This window comes from Heterodontus francisci, chromosome 5 (assembly GCF_036365525.1).
Source record: "Heterodontus francisci isolate sHetFra1 chromosome 5, sHetFra1.hap1, whole genome shotgun sequence".
Lineage (NCBI taxonomy): Eukaryota > Metazoa > Chordata > Chondrichthyes > Heterodontiformes > Heterodontidae > Heterodontus > Heterodontus francisci.
Window position 1 is genome coordinate 59,215,414 of NC_090375.1, and position 13,671 is coordinate 59,229,084.

General features: G+C 47.9%; 1 protein-coding gene across 4 annotated transcripts in view; it reads right to left on the bottom strand.

Annotated features, from left to right (window-relative positions):
- The window catches only part of LOC137369868 (tubulin delta chain-like), a 109,400-nt gene that overhangs the window by 34,767 nt on the left and 60,962 nt on the right, over nt 1-13,671 (bottom strand). For all 4 annotated transcript variants that reach the window (XM_068031513.1, XM_068031515.1, XM_068031512.1 and 1 more), the window contains one exon: nt 1,499-1,640. In XM_068031513.1, the coding sequence (XP_067887614.1) occupies nt 1,499-1,640 (142 nt within the window). The remainder of the gene's footprint in view (nt 1-1,498; nt 1,641-13,671) is intronic.

The window sequence follows — 13,671 nt, forward strand, 5'->3', positions numbered from 1 at the left end:
TTAGTAAGTTTGCGGACAACACAAAGGTTGGTGGAGTTGCATTAGTGTTGAGGATTGTCAGAGGAAACAGCAGGATATAGATCGGTTGGAGACTTGGACGGAGAAATGGCAGATGGAGTTTAATCCGGACAAATGTGAGGTAATGCATTTTGGAAGGTCTAATGCAGGTGGGAAGTATACAGTAAATGGCAGAACCCTTCAGAGTATTGACAGGCAGAGAGATCTGGGCGTACAGGTCCACAGGTCACTGAAAGTGGCAACGCAGGCGGATAAGGTAGTCAAGAAGGCATACGGCATGCTTGCCTTCATCGGTCGGGGCATAGAGTATAAAAATTGGCAAGTCATGCTGCAGCTGTACAGAACTTTAGTTAGGCCACACTTAGAATATTGCATTCAATTCTGGTCGCCACACTACCAGAAGGACGTGGAGGCTTTGGAGAGGGTACAGAAGAGGTTTACTAGGATGTTGCCTGGTCTGGAGGGCATTAGCTATGAGGAGAAGCTGGATAAACTCGGATTGTTTTCACTGGAACGACGGAGGTGGAGGGGGGACATGATAGAGGTTTACAAAGTTATGAGCGGCATGGACAGAGTGGATAGTCAGAGGCTTTTTCCCAGGGTGGAAGAGTCAGTTACTAGGGGACATAGGTTTCAGGTGAGAGGGGCAAAGTTTTGAGGGGATGTGCGAGGCAAGTTCTTTACACAGAGGGTGGTGAGTGCCTGGAACTTGCTGCCGGGGGAGGTGGTGGAAGCAGGTACAATAGCAACGTTTAAGAGGCATCTTGACAAATACATGAATAGGATGGGAATAGAGGGATACGGTCCCCGGAAGTGCAGAAGGTTTTAGTTTAAGCAGGCATCAAGATTGGCATAGGCTTGGAGGGCTGAATGGCCTGTTCCTGTGCTGTACTGTTCTTTATTCTTTGTCACCTCTGAGTCATAAGGTTATGTTCACCCTGAAGAACTCCCCTGCACTCTGCTAAAAGTGATATGGCATTTTTTTGATACCCACTTCAGAACATCAAAGGGGCCTCAGATTTACGTATCATCAGACAGCCAACACTCCCGACAGTGCAGCACTCCCTCAGCGTTACCGTGGAGCATCAGCCTGGGTTATATAGTGGGCTTGAACCCACAACCACCTAATTCAGAAGGAAGAGCGCTACCAACTGAGCCAAACTGGCAGATATCAATAGAACAGACATCAGAGTACTGCACTCAGAGTCTTTATCTTTTTCAGGTTGGGTCTGAAATATCTTTGTGACAAGAGTAATGGAAGCTTCACTTCATATCGAACCCATGATTTATCTGAGCACAGGAAGTGGAAGGGAAGTTTGATTCTGCTTCTCATTAATGCTGTACCTGTCCTGGGAGTGCTCAATACTGCCACCTGGCCTCCTGAAATGGAAAATGTTCCATTCAGCTTGATGAGCACAAAAATTCGTTGACGCTGAAAAAATGTTCTTTAAAACATAAAGCAGCTAGGGTGTGGTGTTACCTCTGGAGCCAGGAAAGGCAGAGCAGGGAGTTGTAGTGTTGCAGTGGGCTTTCTCCCGCCTGGTGTGGAGTGACCGTCACAGAGAGAATGTGGCCCACAGGAAACTCCTCACGGATTGATTCACACAAACGTGCACCCAATCCTAGAGAGAAGAACATATTCACCAGATTATCACTTTGAAAAGCTACAAGTTCTCTCCATTAACCAGTCACCACCTCCCACTTTACCCTCGGTCCATTGATAGCACTCTCACCTAAGACAGAAGGTCTAGGGCTCAAGACCCAATCCAGAGACTAGAGCACACAATTTGGTCTGACACTCCCAGTGCAGTACCGAGGGAGAGCTGCACTGTCGGAGAATCAGTACCAAGGGAGCGCTGCACTGTCGGAGGGCCAGTAATGAGGGAGCAAGGCATCGTCAGAGAGTCAGTACTGAGGGAGTGCTGTACTGTCGGAGAGTCAGTACAAAGGGAGCTTTGCACTGTCGGAGAGTCAGTACCAAGGGAGCGCTGCACTGTCGGGGGGCCAGTACTGAGGGAGCAAGGCATTGTCAGAGGGTCAGTACTGAAGGAGTGCTGCACTGTCGGAGGGTCAGTACCAAGGGAGCGCTGCACTGTCGGAGGGACAGTACTGAGGCAGCGCTGCACTGTTCGAGGGCCAGTACTGAGGGAGTGCTGCACTGTCAGAGAATCAGTACCGAGGGAGCGCTGCACTGTCAGACAGTCAGTACTGAGGGAGCGCTGTACTGTTAGAGGTCCAGTACTGAGGGAATGTTGTACTGTTAGAGGGCCAGTACCGAGAGGTCGTTGCACTGTCAGAGAATCAGTACTGAGGGAGTGCTGCACTGTTAGAGGGACAGTACTGAGGCAATGCTGCACTGTCAGAGAGTCAGGACTGAGGGAGTGCTGCACTGTTAGAGGGACAGTACTGAGGCAATGCTGCACTGTCAGAGAGTCAGTACTGAGGCAGCATTGCACTGTTAGAGGGCCAGTACTGATGGAGCGCTGCATTGTCGGAGGGTCAGTACTGAGGGAGCGCTGCACTGTTAGAGGGGTAGTACTGAGGGAACGCTGTACTGTTAGAGGTCCAGTACTGAGGGAATGTTGTACTGTTAGAGGGCCAGTACCGAGAGGTCGTTGCACTGTCAGAGAATCAGTACTGAGGGAGTGCTGTACTGTTAGAGGGATAGTACTGAGGCAGCATTGCACTGTTAGAGGGGTAGTACTGAGGGAGCATTGCACTGTTAGAGGGGTAGTACTGAGGGAGCGCTGCACTGTCAGAGAGTCAGTACTGAGGGAGCGCTGTACTGTTAGAGGGCCAGTACTGAGGCAGTGCTGCAATGTCAGACAGTCAGTACTGAGGGAGCGCTGCATTGTTCGAGGGGTAGTACTGAGGCAGCGTTGCATTTTTAGAGGGTCAGTACTGAGGGAACGCTGCACTGTCGGAGGGTCAGTACTGAGAGAGGGCCAGGATCGGCAGCGGATCCAGAAAAGGGCAGCATTTCCCATGTGGCTGTGCTGCTGCGTCACCGCTGGCTGCTATTTAGCATAATGGAGATGCCAGTCACCCCAATCACATGGCAGGGGAAGGAAGCGAGACACTATTTGCTGCATCTTTAAAAGCCTGCCAGCCCTACAATCACTCCTGCCTTGCAGTCTATAGAAGGTCAGTTTACTGTGAGGCATAAAGAGTCACACCACTATTTCCAACAACATTCAACCTCTCCTAGGAAGAATGGATTGGATGGCAGAGGGCAGATCAAGGGTGGCCCTATGCTTCAGTGATGCCTCCCTGCAGATTCTCCTCCGGGATGCAGGGGAAAGGTACGAGGTTCTCTTCCTCAGCGATCGGAAGAAGAGGTCCTCCCACCTGACCAAGAAAGCCTGGGTGGAGATCGCAGATGAGGTCAGTGTTGTGTGATTGCCTTTAAGAGCGATGTCCCTTTAAGATCTTAGTATGCTGTCATGGTCCTGTAGTTTTTTTTCCGGGAATATGAGGTTTGCCTTTAAGGTTTGAAGAGGATCAGTATTGCTTTAAGAATCAGCAAGCCTCAGGAGTTATAGGAAGTTGCATTTTTGTTGCCTTAGAAACAGCCATTTGGAGACTGCGATTCATAGGGTGCATTCTTGCTACCATAGATATAGCCACTGGGAGTGAGCCTGATGCGAAACATTTGTTACAATTCAGTTTTGAACGGGCTTATGAGTTGAAGACAGTTTGTTCTAAAAGACACAGACAGCTGTGGTGTTTTGCACCTGAAAAAAGAGCTCTCAACCATTTAAACTGAAGGAAGAGGATTTTAGTCTGTTTAATTATTATCTCTCAAAATTCTAAAAAAAGTCAAGCCTAAACAGCGATCTCTGGTAATTTAAATTGAAGAAAGGGAAGTTAGACTGTGAGGATCATTTATTGATTCCATTGAAAGAGTTTGCAAGTCGTTAATTGTTGAAATTCACTGGAGAAGGAAAGCAACAATCTGTGAGGACTTCAAGCAACATTGGACTGTAAATTTGCAAGGACTCTAATTTTTTTCTATTTTAAATGTTGTTTATATCTTCATAGTGTTTAAGAATTTAGTTCTTCTAATTAAAGAGTTAATTTGTTGATTTAAAGACACCTGGTTTGGTTAGCCTCATTCAGGGGTTAATAGATGGTACAATTTGGCTGGGTCTTTAATTTGGAAAGTTTTAAATGATATGTTAGCCAATCTGTGGAGCGACGGGATTGAATTAACAGTGCGTTGGTCCCACCACAATCAGAATCATATACTTTGCTTGGGGGCTTTGACAGGAGCGGTCGGTCGTAACAATGCTAATGAGCTAAGCACCAAGATGTAGTCATGTGACTACTTGCCAGATTCACTCTGTAACCGTAATACCAAGAGGCAAGTCCTGTAAATAGTTAGCTCTGCACTGTATATACTTGTTAGCTGTTTAATAAATGTGTTTCCAGATCTTCAACCAACTGAACACCATACGTCTCATTTATGTTGCATCAGACAGAATAAAAAGCTTCCCATCACAGTCAGCAGCCATGGGGTCACCCAACGCAACTGTGTCCAGTGCAGGAAGAGGGTCAATGACCTCCAACATTCATCCAAGGAGAGTGCTCCATTCCAGTGCTCTTTTCAGAGGTTTGCATTGACTATAGGATATGCAACAAAGTGAGCGTGCAACTGCCAGCACGATGAGAGAGGTTATAACTTCATCATGACAAACAGAAGGCTGCATTTGGGCCACATGCCACCTTTATTCATAACTCAGCCCCAGTAAATCATGTGTGTCATCATGAGCTATATCAGATTCCCCATTTGTAGCAGATCTGCCATGGTGATATTTAGGCCAATTTATAATTTTTCTATCCTTCCTCCTGCAGGAGAAGAGAGTCCATAACAGGAGGGAGGCAGCCAGGACTGGCAGAGGCGTCCCTGACATTCATCCTCTAAGCCAGGCTGAGGAAGAGGCTTTAGAACCGATGGGGAGCCAGGGCAGATGGGCAATATCTGATGGGGGGGACTGGAGTCCCTGTGCAAGAGAGTGGTTATTGTTGTTCACCAAAAAAATTCATGAATGATGGAGAACCACCTCAGGCATGTTTGCCAAAACGGGATATGTGCAGCCTAACGCGCACGTTTCTGTTCTCCTATGCAGGTTGGCATTCACAGGTGACTGCAGCCACAGAGGGATATCCATCAACCTCTGAGGAGGCGGATCACCCATTATATGACTCTCCTGGACCTTCCACCAGTGCAGATACTTTTCAGCTCGGTGGGTATCCGCTCGGCTTTATAATCAGGGTAACAAGCTGGTGAGAGCACTGCACGCGCGCCCGTGCAGAGGCGCACCCTGGCTGAGGCAGAGACAGCCAAGTCCTCTGACTGTCAGAGGACTGTGTTTGGCCAGGCCCATGCTGAGTCCCAGGCTGATGATGAGCCTCTGGTGTTGACAGCACAGGGCATGCGTCTGGCAGAGATGCCAAAGGCCATGCGCAGCCATGAATGGATGATGGAGGAGTCCGTTCCTGCCGTAACTGCTGCCTTGTCTCAGGCATACGAGTGCATGGCTTCCTCCATTGAGAGGTTGGAAATCCTCATGGAAAGCCAGATCCCAGAGATGCCAGATCCCAGAGAAGACCTGCAAACCATCAGCTTGGCGATGAGCTCAACTCTGCAGTGGCAAGGCAAGAGAGACTTCTCCCGCTCCTAGTCCTTCCCTGGTGAGCAGGGTGGTTCCAGCAAGCTTTGAAAGGGAGGATCTGCTAGCGCAGGGGTCACACTGTGTGGGGGACACCTGAAAACGTATTAAGAAAAGCACCTAGCCACACTTGGATATTCATGGGTGTTGCAAATATTTGGAATTGAATTAAACGTTCTTTTGTGCCAATCATTAGCCATCATTGTGTGAAACCCATGTTTCAACATGTCTTAATTGTGAGCTTCTGACTTCCACCCTATGCCTTAGTGCAGTGCCAATGTGACCACGGCCCTCATTATCAAGGCAATGTAACTGCAGATCTCTAACACGTGTTGTCCCATGGGCACTAGCGCGTATTACAGCTGGTTGGCATTCAGGGAACACAGATGGAAAGGAGGCGGGAGACTACATGCATGAAGGTGAGTCTTTATTGGATTCTCAGTGAGTGGACATCAGGGTAGCTGAAAGTGGGTCATTATGAGGCTGTCTCTTGTCTCCTTTGGGTGTCGCTCAACATGTCTGGCCTCCATCGCCATGTTATCATCATCCATTGCTGGTTGCCCCTGTCTCTCCTCTGCGTTCTCTTTGTCGGAGGATGATTGTCACTCAGGCATGTCTTCAACATATAAGGCCTGCCCCCTCTGTAGTGCTAGATTGTGCAAAGAACAGCAGACCACCACAATATGTGAGACCCTCGCTGGGGCATACTGCAGGGCTCCACCAGATTGATCAAGACAGCAGAACCTCATCTTCAATGGCCTGCTCAATGGTTGCCCAGGTGGAGCCGTGGCAACTGTTGTACCTCTCCTCCACAGCATTGCGAGGGTTCCTCACAGGTGTAAGAAGCCATGTCTTCAATGGATGTCCCTTGTCCTGAGAATCTACCCCTGAAGGGGAGTGAGGCAGATTGGAAAGCTGTGGCACATGGGGCTGTCGAAGTATGTAGGTATCGTGGCTGCTTCCCGGAAATGTTTTCGGTGGTCACAGACCAGTTCAATGTTGATTGAATGCAAGCCCTTTCTGTTGATGAAGGCAGCCGGCTGGTCAGTTGAAGCCTTGATGGCCACATGCATACAGTCTATTACACTTTGCACCTGTGGAACTCCAACGTTGGCCTCAAAACCAATGGTCCTCTCTACCTGACTGTCAGGGCCGGTCCGGTAGCGCCCAACAGTCACTGGCCCTCTTGAACAGGGCATTGGTCACGTCCTTTATGCAGCTGTCGGCTGTGGCCTGGGAGACTCCACACATGTTCCCAGTCAATGCCTGGAAATAGCCAGATGAGTAGAAATATGGTGCTACGGTTATCTTCAGCGCCACTGGCATAGGGTTACCGCCAAATCCCAGAGGTCACAAATCGTCCTGCAGAAGGCTGTGTAGGTCGATGAGGGGGAGGCGGTGACATAGTGGTATTGTCACTGGATGAGTAACCCAGAGACCCAGGGTATTGCTCTCGAGACATGGGTTCGAATCCCACCATGGCAGAAAATAGAATTTGAATTCAATTAATAAATCTGCAATTAAAAGCAAGTCCAATGGTGGTCACAAAATCTTCGTCGATTGTTGTAAAAACCCTTTAGGGAAGGAAATTTGCTGTCCTTACCTGGTCTGGCCGACATGTGACTCCAGACCCACAGCAATGTGGTTGACTCTTAAATGCCCTCTGAAATGGCCTAGCAAGCCACTGTGTTGTATCTAACCACTATGAAGTCAATAAGGAATGAAACTGGATGAACCACCTGGCATTGACCTAGATATTGGAAATGACAACGGCAAACCCAGCCCTGTCGACCTTGCAAAGTCTTCCTTACTAACATCTGGGGGCTTGTGCCAAAGTTGGGAGAGCTGTCCCACAGACTAGTCAAGCAACAGCCTGACATAATCATACTCACGGAATCAAACCTACAGACAATGTCCCAGACACTGCCATCACCATCAGCATCCCAGTAAAGGTGGTGGCACAGTGGTATACAGTCGGGAGGGAGTTGTGCTGGGAGTCCTCAACATCAACTGCGGACCCTATGAGGTCTCATGGCATGAGGTCAAACATGGGCAAGGAAACCTCCTGCTGATTACCAGCTAGACCCCCCTCAGTTGATGAATCAATACTACTCAATGTTGAGCAGCACTTGGAGGAACCACTGAGGGTGGCAAAGGTGCAGAATGTACTCTGGGTGGGAGACTTCAATATCCATCACCAAGAGTGGCTCGGTAGCACCACTACTGGCTGAGCCCTAAAGGACATAGCTGCTAGACTGGGTCTGCGGCAGGTGGTGAGGGAACCAACAAGAGGGAAAAATATACTTGACCTCGTCCTCACCAACCTGCATGCCGCAGATTCATCTCTCCATGATAGTACTGGTAGGAGTGACCTTGTGGAGACAAAGTCCCGTCTTCACATTGAGGATACCCTCCACCGTGTTGTATGGCACTACCACCATGCTAAATGGGATAGATTTTGAACAGATCTAGCAATGCAAAACTAGGCATCTTTTTTTTTATTCATTCAGGGATGTGGGCGTCGCTGGCCAGGCCAGCATTTATTGCCCATCCCTAATTGCCCTTGAGAAGGTGGTGGTCAGCTGCCTTCTTGAACCGCTGCTGTCCATGTGGGGTCGGTATACCCACAGTGCTGTTAGGAAGGGAGTTCCAGGATTTTGACCCAGCGACAGTGAAGGAATGGCGATATAGTTTCAAGTCAGGATGGTGTGTGACTTGGAGGGGAACTTGCAGGTGGTGGTGTTCCAATGCATTTGCTGCCCTTGTCCTTCTAGGGGGTAGAGGTCACAGGTTTGGAAGGTGCTGTCTAAGGAGCCTTCGTGCATTGCTGCAGTGCATCTTGTAGATGGTACACACTGCTGCCACTGTGCGTCGGTGGTGGAGGGAGTGAATGTTTGTAGATGGGGTGCCAATCAAGCGGGCTGCTTTGTCCTGGATGGTGTCGAGCTTCTTGAGTGTTGTTGGAGCTGTACCCATCCAGGCAAGTGGAGAGTATTCCATCACACTCCTGACTTGTGCCTTGTAGCTGGTGGACAGGTTTTGGGGAGTCAGGAAGTGAGTTACTCGCCTCAGGATTCCTAGCCTCTGACCTGGTCTTGTAGCCACGGTATTTATATGGCCACTCCAGTTCAGTTTCTGGTCAATGGCAGCCCCTAGGATGTTGATAGTGGGGGATTCAATGATGGTAATGCCGTTGAATGTCAAGGGGAGATGGTTAGATTCTCTCTTGTTGGAGATGGTCATTGCCTGGAACTTGTGTGTCGCGAATGTTACTTGCCACTTATCAGCCCAAGCCTGGATATTGTCCAGGTCTTGCTGCATTTCTACATGGACTGCTTCAGTATTTGAGGAGTCACAAATGGTGCTGAACATTGTGCAATCATCAGCGAACATCCCCACTTCTGACCTTATGATTGGTAGATTATTGATGAAGCAGCTGAAGATGGTTGGGTCTAGGACACTACCCTGAGGAACTCCTGCAGTGATGTCCTGGAGCTCAGATGATTGACCTCCAACAACCACAACCATCTTCCTTTGTGCTCGGTATGACTCCAACCAGCAAAGAGTTTTCCCCCTAATTCCTATTGACTTCAGTTTTTCTAGGACTCCTTGATGCCATACTCGGTCAAATGCTGCCTTGATGTCAAGGGCAGTCACTCTCACCTCACCTCTTGAGTTCAGCTCTTTTGTCCATGTTTGAACCAAGGCTGTAATGAGGTCAGGAGCACTGCAGCAATGCACCAAGGCTCTTTAGACAGCACCTTCCAAACCCATGACCTCTACCACCTAGAAGGACAAGGGCAGCAAACGCATGTGAACACCACCACCTGCAAGTTCCCCTCCAAGCCACAAACCATCCTGACTTGGAACTATATCACCGTTCCTTCACTGTCACTGGGTCAAAATCCTGAAACTCCCTTCCTAACAGCACTGTTGGTGTACCTACTCCACATGAACTGCAGTGGTTCAAGAAGGCAGCTCACCACCATCATCTCAAGGGCAATTAGGGATGGGCAATAAATGCTGGCCTAGCCAGCGATGCCCACATCCCATGAACGAATAAAAAAAGTGCTCTCCCTGGAGAGCCGTAGTCTTCGCTGACAGTGTCACTTGGACATTGGAGGTAGCTGATGCGAGTCTTGTAGACTTTCTGGCATACGTGAAACCCTCTTGGCGTGGCCAGCTACTGCTGTTCTTGTTGTGGAGCTACGGGGTCAGGCGCAGCTGCCTCTTGGGCCCACCTCCGTTGGAGGCATCTCAAAAAGCCAAGGGGGTCCAAAAACACAGGGTGTATGAGACCCATGGCAGATGACCTGGAGCCTTCAGATCACTTCAGCTACAGAGACGACCCTGACTTGGCAACTAAGCTTTTCACTATTTGCTCAGTGGAATGCCTGATGTACCTCAAGACTAACATGTACTGTTGGACCACCATCTTTTCCAGTAGCATGAGCCACCACACAGTAATACAGCAGTTATGAGACCCTCTAATGCCCACCCACACCCAACCTAAAACCTCGCAAAGCCCCCAATACAGACAACCCCTTTGCAGAGCCCTCAATAGACACAATCCCATTGCAGAGCCCCCAATACCCAAAACCCTCTGCAGAGCCCCCGATACACACAACCCCCTTACAGAGCCTATATTAGGAGAGTAACAATCGCCACTGAACCCTCCCCCACTTCCCCTATGCTGCAATGGTCAGGATACCTTCCCGTCACGGCACTGAGCTCTTTCACCTTGATGCCTCCAGCCTTTAACAGGTGCAAAGCTGAAGGCATGTGAATACTGCCAACCATCCACAAAATCACGGTCCAGTCATTAAATCAGAAATAATTACATTTAAATTCATGTTTAACAGCACTTCAGCAATTTAAAATTGGTTCCCGTCGGGTTGCAGCCTTAATACTGTCATGGTACTCCTCGCCTCTGAAAAATCGGGAACTCGGGAACGACGGCAGATTTCAGGGTGGACGGCTCCGCTGCGATTCTGTCCCCCTGCACCGCTGGACCCTCATGGCCACACAAAATTTAGCCACTGATTTAAAGTCCTAAGGAAGCACTGACTGTCTTCACAAAAATATCTTTCACCAAAACTCTTACAGCAGTTGTTTTAGGAGCTGGATAAGACATGCCTCATCTTCAACACATTGATGTGCTTTGATGGTTTTGCATAATTGTGCTACGTGTTAACAAAAAGTGAAGATGGAAATGTTCCTTTTTTCAGCCTTGTTTAGGCCAAGCATGGTGTGTTTACCTCCACAATCCGAGTGGGGTCTACTTTTACTTTTGAACGCCAAAAAGGCCCCTGCAGTTTTAAGGCCGCCATATCATTTGCAATGTAGCAGGCAAGCAGGTTTAGCTGACCTGATTGAGACCTCAAGATGCGGTTCAGGCAGTCACCACCAGGGTAAATTGTAGGAAGTATCGTAATCGCAGAGAGTGGAGGTCCCAAAGCGACGGCAGCCTAGCTCTCCTGCTTTGTTGGGGCCCACAAAAATTATTCAACACTTGCTTTTGGCAGCCTCTTCGGTTGCAGCACCTGTGGAACTGATCAGATTGTGCACTGCACAGGCTCTGACCACTTCCAAACTAAAATAGCAATCTGGATCCAATTTATGTCATCGGACCCCAATTTGCATTTTAAAAGAGTCCTATTGCCTGAAACAGGTGGCTGCAGTGGTCACCTTTCAAAATGGACCCGGCTGCATCATCAGTGCAATGCTACCGACACTATTTCATCTATGATAGGGTATGATGTACAGGGTCTGTGGTTGGAGATTAAAGTGGGTAGATTCCCTAATGGCGTTGAATGTACAGGGTCTGTGGGAGGAGTTTAAAGAGATGGGTAGAGTCTATGACAGCCCATCATGTTCAGGTTCTGTGGCAGGGACCAGGCCTGATGGGCCTTTTCTCATTCCAATTGCTGATTGATGTTAGTCAATATCACGTCAATCGCAACCAAATGGAAGGAGGTGAGAGGGAGATCTCACATGTCACTGTTTTACATGTATCAGGATTTCTGAACAGCCAGTTGCAATGCAATAGATCTGCCATAAGCACAAAATCTATGTGTCCGCACAGAGTGATACATTTCTGCACCCAACTGCAGCATCTTACTGTCCCCTTCATGTACTGTATCTCCCTAAGCACTTCATAGAGGACTGGAGGACAGAGAGAAAGAAATGAGGCAGAAAGTTTAGAGAGTCGCTGATCGCAAAGGGATTTCATAGTGGACAGAGAGGGGGAAAGGTGGAGGAAATAAACCAAACATAATAAAATCACCATCTGAGTGAAACCCGTGCTGTTTTAGGCTTCCTCTGTGGCCTGATTGATAAATATACTGGCCAGTGTGCAGGAAGGTCCCAGATTCGATTGCAGAGTTACCTGATCCCAGTAAGGATAGCTACGCCAAGGAAGGTGGGGTAGATACAAAATCAGCCATTGTGCTCCTCAGCTCGGAAGTTAGAAAAAGGAAAGAACGTATGCGTAGAAAGGATCATGGTCAGTGTGATGTTGAATAACCTGAGGCACTTGGCTTGAAATTGCAGTAATTATAGAAGTTTGTATTGCATTTCACCTAGACTAAAGTAGAGGGATATCATCCTGATTTCCATACAGCAGTGCACAGGTTCCCCGTAGAGAATCGCCATTCTGGGTAAGGTCCCTGAGAGCTGTCAGCTCCCGTGGAACCGTTCCTCAAAGTGCAGTCAGTGCCCTCAAAGATGGAGGAGGGGCGGAGAGGTAAACTGTAAAGATTCACAAACCCTGCTTGGTTACAGTCCAGTTACAGAACCTCCCAGGAGCAGGAACAGTAGATAACAGTGCATCTCGCTCCTGCATCCTCACTACTTTCATTATCTTGTGTAAAAGCATCAGGGAAGAGGTCACTTTCCTTGAGTACTTTACACCAGACACATAAACCAGGCTGTCTTAAGACTTTACTCCTTAACTAGGCATGAACAGCTTTGTGTGCTCTTGGCAGCTTAGAGGGGCAGAGTAATTTCAAACTCTCTCTGTGTTTCCCTGAGGCACTTTTAAAAAAAGTTGGTGTAAAATATTATTGTGTCACAAACTCAGGTAGGTGACAATCGCTTCTCCTCATCCATCCCAAAGGTGTTGTCTCATGTTGAGATGCTGCTCTAAAGCTCTAATGGAAACACCACACTCCAGTGGTTTGCTCATCAGCTGTACTTCATACATAAAACAGCGAAAACCTGTTGGACATTTAATGCCGAGAATTGTGAAGTGTTGTATGTTAGGAAGAAGAATGAGAGGAAATTTAAACTAAATGGTCCAATTTCAAAGAGAGTGCAGAAACAGAGACCTGGGAGTTTACTCACACAATCTTTGAAAGTGGCAAGTTTTTAAATGCATCAAGGATCTTTATAAGTAGAGGTGCAGAGTACAAAAGCAAGGAAGTTATGGTAAAACTTTATAAATCATTGGTTAGGCCTCAGCTGGAATATTGTGTTTAATTCTGGGTTTCACACTGTAGGAAGGATGTTGAGGACTTGCACAGGGTGCAGAGGAGATTTATAGAATGGTACCAGGAATGAGGGGGTTCAGTTATGTGGAGAGACTGGAGAAACTGGGATTGTTCTCCTTAGAGCAGAAAAGGCCAAGTCCAGATTTAATAGATGTGTTCAAAATTATGAAGGATCTTGTCACAGTAAATAAGATGAAGCTGTTTCCATTGATAGGTGGGTCAATAACCAGGATACAGATTGAAGATATTTAGCAAACGAACAAGGATTGGGGATGAGTAGAACTTTCTTTACACAGGAAGTTGCTATGACCTAGAATGTACTGCCTGAAAGGGTAGTGGAAGCAGATTCAGCAGTAACTTTCTCAAGTGAATTGGATATAAACTTGAAAAGGAAAACATTGCAGAGCTGTGGGGAAAGAGTTGGGACTAACTGGATAGCTGTTTCAAAGAACCAGCACAGGCAAAGGGTAACTCTGAATTTCACCAGTGAG